The sequence below is a fragment of the Siphateles boraxobius genome, unplaced genomic scaffold (genome assembly GCF_051911475.1).
Source record: "Siphateles boraxobius isolate OS27281-9 unplaced genomic scaffold, OSU_SipBor_1 92, whole genome shotgun sequence".
In the NCBI taxonomy this organism is placed as follows: Eukaryota; Metazoa; Chordata; class Actinopteri; order Cypriniformes; family Leuciscidae; genus Siphateles; species Siphateles boraxobius.
The window spans coordinates 1,600,001-1,608,844 of NW_027509222.1; the positions used below are offsets into that span (position 1 = coordinate 1,600,001).

Sequence of the window (8,844 nt, forward strand, 5' to 3'; positions counted from 1 at the left end):
TGTTGTTTGTTGTTGTATTTGGTTTTTTTTTTCTTCAAATAAATGCAGCCTTGGTGAGCAGAAGATACTTTTTTTAACTTTAAAAATCTGACTGATCCCAAACGTTTGAACGGCAGCGTATGAAAAATGTCACAATTCAACACAAATGCAACATTTGGATTTAGTTATGTTTAATTGTGACATTTTTCAGTATTTTCAGTACCTCTGCCTATGCAGAGTGCGTTGAAACACTAGTGTATTAATGTGTAAGAACATACCACTGATGTAGACTGTTTAGTATTTAATCACCTGATATTAAAATATTATATCCTTCTAAAACATGCAACCTCAGTAACTTGATATATCCTTTCAGAATTACAGCATTAAACCGGTTCCTGAACTTGTCATTTAGACTCTGATATGTCATCATTTGAAGGATCTAAGGCTTCTCAACAGCACACAACTTCATGTGTGTTGTTTCTTTCTTTCATATACTCATTTAATCTACTCATAATACTCTTTTTTTTCTATTACTGTTTGTTGTGTGCTGTGTTGTCTACACAAGTAAGTCTGAGATAAGAGAATGTCAAGGTTTATTGTGAAGCACTAAACACTGGTTGAATTTATGACCAAGATTTTTCAATAAATCCTGCTCATTTTCAACCATTGCTTCATCTCCTTGCACTGGGTCTAACACATTCATAATGAGTAAATGTAGTCTATTAGGACAAAAAGAAAAATGTGCAGTGGAAATAGCTACATCTGTTGATATAAGCGCCATGACAGACTAAAAGAAAAGAATGAACTTCCTCCATCCTCACAAACATGAAGTAAAGAAATAAGAGCTTCAGTTTGTCTGTCCCTGCAGTCAAAACATAAAAACAATGTAGCCTATTTGAGATTGCAGCAAACTATTTATATAAATCTATATTTTTTTTGACACTGCCACTTTCTAGCCACATGGTTTCTATACTTAATTTTCTTGTGATGCTATCATTCTAAAACTATTTGAATAGAGTCATACTAATACAAATGTATTATAATAAAGGATGAGCAGGAGTATCCAAACTTTTGACTGACAGATCAGCGCGAGAATCTATGTCCTTAATGTCAGTCCTTAAAATCGTTCAATATTTTATTTTCAATATAAAAAAAAAATGTAAAACTACATTATTGTGTGAAAAAAAACATCTCGGTCGTTCTCGCCTTTTGGCTCTTATTTTCATTCCAAATATATTTATTCCAGCACCACCAGCACTCAGAGGCAGCGCGATCCTCCAATCAACAAGAAGCAGTTGCTGGAACGACGGCTCTTATTGGTTTAGAGTGCTGTCTGTCACACAAACGGACCAATCAGCAGCGTCTCCTGACGCCGTTCACCCCGCGCAGTACGCTGACGTACGGGTCACGTGATGTTTTCGCTGGGCTGTAGTGATGTGTAGCCACCATGAGTGAAGCGGGCAAATAAAGATTTATAATGGCAGCGAGCGATGATGGAGGCTCCGCGAAGATGCAACGTTTCGTCGTGCTTGTCGTGCTGAACAATCACCGCGGCGATACATCGGAAAGCAGCACGGATTACTCGAACGTGTAATTGTATCAGAGCTAGCCAACAAAATGGGCCGTGCATCGGCGTAAAGCTGAGGTAAAGTGACCTTTCATTGCATTGTCCCATGGAAGATCGGCCGCATTTACCGAATCACGGCGTCATGTTGACATTGGAGGCACAACCGCGTCGCGTTGTCACGAAAACGACCGCGACTAACGGCGACATCTCTTGTGCTACCGGAGAGCCACCATCATCATCTTCCTCATCTTCTTCCTCCACCACCTCAATCAATAACAGCTCCCGTTTGCCCATGCACTTAACAGCCTCCTCTTATTCTCAGCCACAGAGGAGGTACCATCCGCCTTACCACTTTAAAGTGCATCATCTGTTCCCAGATGAGAGCCCTCAGGATGCTGTATTGAGGAAGAACCTGCCACCTCTCCAGTATAAGGTGCACGACTCTGCCTTCTGCCGCGTACTCAGCGCTGACACCACCGCTGCCGCCCTGGCCGCCGCCGCCGTCTGCTCCGCCGGCGTGGACCGGGACATATGGAAATGTGGCTATCTCCGAAAACAGAAACATGGCCACAAGAGGTTCTTTGTCCTCAGGGGCGCCAGCAACCTCGGGCCTAGTCGGTTGGAGTACTACGACAGCGAGAAGAAATTTCGAAACGCCCTTAAAGCTGCTGCCTCCGGTGTTACATGCCCTGCCAAAAGGGTGATTTACCTATCCCAGTGTTTTACGGTCAACAAAAGGGCTGATGCCAAGAACAAATACCTCATTGCCCTTTACACTAAAGACGAGTACTTTGCGGTGGTCGCAGAGAGCGAACAGGAGCAAGAGGAGTGGTACTTGTCGCTCACTGAACTTATGACGGAAGGAAAAAAGGGACAGTTGGACAATGACGAACTTGACGACGGTTACGGTACGATTTCGCCGGGCACTATTTTCAAGGAGGTGTGGCAGGTAAACGTCAAACCTAAAGGCTTGGGTCAGACTAGGAATTTAATGGGGGTGTACCGTCTGTGCCTTTCCGCCAAAACTATTCACCTGGTGAAGCTGAACTCTGAGACGCCCGCCGTCAACCTGCCGCTGATGAACATCCGCCGCTGCGGCCACTCCGAAAGCTTCTTCTTTATCGAGGTGGGCCGCTCTTCTTCCATCGGCCCAGGTGAAATCTGGGTGCAAGTCGAGGACTCTGTGGTAGCGCAGAACATGCACGAGACCATTCTGGACACTATGAAGGCTTTGAAGGCCTTTCCGGACTTTAGGCCGCGGAGCAAAAGCCAGTCCTCCAGCTCAAATCCAATCCCGTTTATAACGACTCGTCGGCATCTCGGCAACCTTCCCCCAAGCCAAACCGGACTGCAGCGCCCGTCCAGAACAGATTCGGTGACGGAAACGCCGCCAACTTGGAAAAACAAAGGGCTAGGTCAACGCTATCGGACGTCCAGCGAGGGCGAAGGCACTCAAGATCGACCCCTCAGCTCCGGCACGGGAAGCCTTGTGCACCTAAACACCCCGATCCTCAGTGTGGGCCGGGAAGAAAGTGGCAGCTGCTGCACTCATGCCTCACCAAGTTCGAGCCAGCACACCCGCTCCGCATCACTTCCTGTGTCTCACTTCCTGTCCGCCACCAGCCCCATCAGCGTGTCCAGCAGCAGCGGACACGGCTCGGCCTCTGACACACACACTCGCCCCTCTAGCTCCTCCATTTGTGGCTCACCAAGTGATGGCGGCTTCAACTCCTCTGACGAATTCTGCCCGAGCCCTTGCGACTTCAGGTACTTCCACGCAAGTTGCACCACTCCCGAATCCAACGGCGGCACGCCTCCGATTAGGGAAGACTACCGTCTGACTGAATACATGACCATGGATTGGCATAAAGATGGAGCGAGGACTTTCGAAGAGGAGAGCAGTTACATGGAAAGGACTTTCCTTAAGCTAGCACATTCGTCCAAGCCAAAACTAGGCGGGAGTTTAAGCGTCACGCAGCAGAAAGCTACACAAACCTCATCCTCTTTGGACGAACCAAGCCCAGTGGAGTCGAAACGACACCAGGTTTGCTCGTGCATCCTGAAGTCAGCTTATAAGTCTGAGTTGCATTATCCAAACAAGCCTCTCTTGCTCACCTCCGAGTGTCAGAAGAAACTCCCAAAAGAGGACGGCTACGTGCCTATGATTTACAGCATCGCTCCCTCTTCAAATGCAGATTACACCCCCATGCATCCTAGAGCAAACCATCCCGTCCACCCGTGTTCCTCGCAGCAAGCGGAACGATTCGGCTACATGATGATGCTCCCGGGCGACGGCACCTCCAGCAGGGAGCAGGCGGAGTACGACGACTACATGGACATGTCCCAACTCACCGTGGCTGAAGGCTTTTCCCAAGCCTCACCGGAAGGCCCGAAGGCCTCATACTTCTCTCTCCCACGCTCCTACAAAGCCCCATCCCGAGACAAGCACCAAAAGATGGACTACATTCCCATGTCTCCACCCGATCCCCAAACCCCGCCTAGTCCCGGAGAGTACATTCACATGGACTTTGGGTCGCGTCCCTGTCACATTGCAGTGTCGCCATCCTCGGTAGACTCGCCCTCAACTCCACCGCCTTCCCAGCCCTGTTATCGCCTATGTTGCTCCTCACCAGATCATGACTATTTGGGACTAAACATGGATAACCTCCTGAAGGACCGGCCTCCTCGGCACTCGCTTGTAGCTCCGTGGAACCCTCCTAACTACGCCCGCCCCTTAGGATGCTCCTATGGACAAGCGTCCGCTAATGAGGATCCCGAGAAAACGCACGACGGAGAAAGTCCGTTGAGAACGATGCAGCACCTTTGCATCTCCGAACGGCTCGCTCACACGGAGCCGAAGGTCATCAGGGCGGATCCACAGGGAAGGAGACGACACAGTTCAGAGACTTTCATCCCGTCGCCTAGCAGTTGCGGAATCAGACCCTCAGCCAATCAGGATCCCCCAGAAGCTAGCAGATGGCAAAACTCCACCTCCTTCGATAGCATGTGGTCGCACTCGGACGCCACTACCGCCTCATCCAGCTACCTCAACTACATCGCTCTGGACCTGAGAGGCGTGGCCAGAGTTGCCCGTGACACGCCCCCTCCGCGCACCGCTAACAGCAACCTCCAAGAGAGCGATGCATACGCTGGTATAGACTTCTCTGCTTCGGGAGGACGTGCCACTGCCTCAAAAGGTTGGTTGCATCTCTGTCTCCCATTATGCTACAAGATAAGTGACCGCAAGTAAAAGGCTGCATGCTGCGTCAACATTCATTTCTGAGTTTGTCATGTGTGAATGCAAACTATTAAGACAGCTATGTGATGTAATGTAAACAGTCTTACTTAAGAAGTTGTGAATTTTCACAGTTTTTTTGATCAAGTCTTTCATGCTGTCCTGAGAAGAGACGATGGAGCAAAATTGTCATTTCAACTTGCTGTTGTTATAGTGAAAAATATTGCTGTTGCTTTCAAAGACATTCTTTTTTTTTATTATTATTGATTGAACATGATTTGAAACTTGGTTTTGCACACTTTGAAAAGCACTGGGTAAAGAGCACTTCATGCACAGATGTTGTGATGTGCAAGTATGACATTAAAGGAATCCACTTGCATGCTGCATAAAATACTCGTTTTCACAGTTTTGACGGTCAAAGTAAAACTTTTACCAAGATTACTTAAAATGTTTGAATTCTTGGTCTATCAAAGATGCATTCCTGCTGATGATTATTTTCTTTCACACCTACATCATTTCAACAAGAGTTTGCGAGTGACATTGCACTCACTTTATCATAAGAGTAAGCTCAAATTGGCAATTTGTCTTGCTTATTTGCTTGCAATATTAATAAAAGCTTTGATTAGACTTGCACTCCCACTATATTACATCTTCTGTTACTGAACAACAACAACAAAAAAAAGAAATTCCACACACTATAAGCAAAGGTTAGTTCACCCGAAAATGAAAACGCTGTCATCATTTACTCTCCCTCAAGTTCTTTAAAACCCGTATGAGTTTGTTTCTTCTTCTGAACACAAAAGATGATAAATATGGGTAACCAAACAGTTTATGGACCCCATTGACATCCATAGTATGGGAAAAAATACTATGTAATTCAATGGGGACCATTATGACATTCTTCAAAATATCTTCTTTTGTGTTCAACAGAAGAAAGAAACTCATACAGGTTTTGAACAAGAAAATGATGACACAATTTTCTGAAAATGAAGCCAATTTTCATTTTCGGCTGAACTGTCCTTTCAAAAGTTTGTTGTTTTACTATAAGAGATGATATATCCTAAGAGATGAGAAGTTTATTTTCTGAAATCATTCAACCTATGCATATAAAAAGGTTTTGCTTCTAAGCATTTAGGAAAACAGCTAAAAAAAAACATCATCATTATCCTGATTTCCAATTTATGGTTATATTTTTCAAAAATGTAGTCGGCTGTAACAAAAAACAAACAAACATTAATGTGTTGAAATATACAGTTGAAACTCGAAAAAAGAGAATATCGTGCAAAAGTTATAATTTTTTTGATTATGGCTTACAGTTTATGAAAACCCCAAATTCAAAATCTCAGAAAATTAGAATATTACATGAAATCAATAAAAAAAATAAAAGATTTTAAATACAGAAATGCCGTCCCTCTGAAAAGTACAATCATGCATATGTATATAGCTATATAAACTAAATATATTAGTTTCACCTTTTAATTTGAATTACTGAAATACATGAACTGTTGCACGACATTCAGATTTTTCGAGTTTCGCCTGTATCTGAATCCCAATCAGTTTTGTCCTTAATTCATAATAGACGTTAATGTGAATATTAAGGTAGCAAACTTAAAAAAAGCTACTGATTTACGTGGTTCCAGTATGTAAATGATCTCTAGTTCATAAAAATAAAGTTGCTTGATCTCCAAAGCGACTTCTATTGTATGAAAGCATTTAATAGCTAATTCCCCTGGAAATCAAGCACAGGAATGCTAATATCTAACATCTGTATCTCTCTCCTCCTCCCTGCAGATTGAGCGAGTAATACAACGGTGCCGAAGGAGAATCAGGACACGACCTCTGGAACGATGAAGAGGAATCATCCTCGTCCTCCAACAACACAGACTGAGAAACTGCACAACCTCTTACGCTCCGTGTTTCCCACATAACTGCCTCAACAACCGGTTTCATTTGTCTGTTTTTGTCCGAATGATACTGTTTTTTTTTCGGTCTTGTTTACTAGAGCGGGTTCGCTAAACTAGAACTGTGAGCTTCAGATATCTAGCACTTCTATTTTTGTGTGTACGAACTGAAACGCATCATGGCTCTTTTGGTTACAGGTTTGTGTTTCTCCGCGCCGGATCCGTGTAAATAGGAGAAGCTTGTATATTGAATCTCATTTTTGTATAAGGAGCCGCTCCTCAAGACGCTCGCCGCACTTAGTTCCACTGGTTTTGATTTGTATAAAGTCAAATATTTTTTCAGGGGTGGATTTTGTCTCACTTTAGAGTCGTGTGACGTCTCTCGGCGCATAAAAATGACCCCTAGCGAAACTTAAATTGGGCGATTTAAAAAGTATGAGTACGAAGACACTTTTCCAATCGAGCACTTTTTTTTGAGACGTGACAGTGTTTCTGAGTTGCTACCTCCTGAAAACGCTCACAAAATCCTCTTATTAGTATTAATGTGAAGTCACGTGATGCAAAATACCGTTTCACCACGACCACGGCTTTCCTGTCCTCGTTTAAAATGCAACGCAGCATTGTTTACATAGACGGCGGGTTTTTTGACGCCACTTCTCGTGGTTTTCTGTATTTGCATTTCACTACTACACTTACAAACTGCCACATCACAGCAGGATGACGTCGTGCTACTTTGCATTCCTCACGTTTTGTTTATTTATTGATTATTTATTGATTATTTATCGAGTGACGTTCACGGTTTGAGAGCGGGAGTTCAGTGTATATACAACTTCAGAAAACCTCTCATCTCCTGGGCCTTTTTTCTAGTGCTTATCCTCTGCTTGTACCTGAAAGCTTTATATGAAGAGGTTTTGGGTTGAGGTTGTGGTTGTGGTTGAACGCTGTGTAGTGAGATGTGTAAGCTTTACAGTAGTAGTCCAGATTCTGTTGGGACGAAACCATACGTCAGTGATTTTTCCATTCGTTTGGGTTGCGTCACACTTGTTGGCGCGCTCTTTTTTTTGACTAGCTATTGTGTCATGATAACGCGTTGCTTTAATGTAAGTAAAATGTGAAATGAAAAAAAAAAACAGTAGTATACCGTTTCTTGGGGATTTTGCTACACAATAACTACCGTGACAGCCTGGGAAAATAATCAAACGTGTGTTTTTTTGTTTTGTTTTTATACTTGGGGCTCTACTGAAGTTATATTTTGGGGATTCTGATATTGTGTCGAGTTGTTTGCCTTTTACAATGATTGAAAGGAAGTTGGACAAAAAAAAAGAAGAAGCATTTGAGTGTGTCAACAGTTTGCTGTTCATATGGTCAGTACTCAGTTATGCTGAAAGCTTGTTGATAATAATGACTGAAGCAGACATTATCAGCGCTGTCTTCCTTTTGTAAATATTGTAATTTTTGATATCCCTTCTCTAGTCGACATGCTACATGGCACCTCGTTTGGTTTCAAGGATGAGGGTGTTTGAGTTCTTTTGTTTTGGTCACTTCTACATTTTTATATTTTGTTTTTTGTGTATATTTATTAGATTGTTTTTTGCTTGTAATAGAGCTATTGCAATAAAAAAAGTGCCAAGTTATCTCATGTGCTTGTGATTTTCTCATGTCTAGTATGATGCAACATGGCTGTGGACATGTTAAGACTCCAGGTTTACACTTATTGTCCTGTATAGTTGATATCGCTGACCTCTACTGGACAAAAAAAGAGAATATTTAAAAGATAAGCAAGAATAATCCTAACTCCTCCCTTCTCTATAAAGACCATGTCCCTAAAATGAGGGGGAAATTAAGCCTTAAATATGTGTGTAGTCCATTAGTAAATCAAGTTACATTGCCTAAATTACTATATAAAAAACTAAAGAAGAAACAAAGCTACACAATTTAAATGTGAAATAAATCGCATTTTTCATTTATTTGATAAAAAAAATAAAGTATTTATTGTGACGTATTAACATTTTTTATTTATTTTATTTTATTGTAATTTATTCCTGTGATCAAAGCTGAATTTTCATCATCATTACTCCAGTCTTCGGTGTCACATGATGAATAAACTACACTTTCCTATATAATATATTCACATATAAAACAGCTGTTTAAAATTGTAATAA

At 42.6% G+C, this 8,844-nt stretch overlaps 1 protein-coding gene across 1 annotated transcript; it reads left to right on the forward strand.

Moving 5' to 3' along the window:
• Nucleotides 1–1,364: 1,364 nt before the first annotated feature.
• On the forward strand, nucleotides 1,365–8,316 carry irs4a (insulin receptor substrate 4a). Its single transcript, XM_077224757.1, has 2 exons — nucleotides 1,365–4,743; nucleotides 6,573–8,316. The coding sequence occupies exons 1-2, from the start codon at nucleotides 1,653–1,655 to the stop codon at nucleotides 6,575–6,577; spliced, it is 3,096 nt and encodes a 1,031-aa protein (XP_077080872.1). The 5' UTR covers nucleotides 1,365–1,652; the 3' UTR covers nucleotides 6,578–8,316.
• Nucleotides 8,317–8,844: the final 528 nt, after the last annotated feature.

What these genes read in the sequence shown, in the direction of transcription:
- irs4a (XM_077224757.1), top strand. Translation starts at nt 1,653, where the DNA reads ATGGAAGATCGGCCGCATTTACCGAATCACGGCGTCATGTTGACATTG.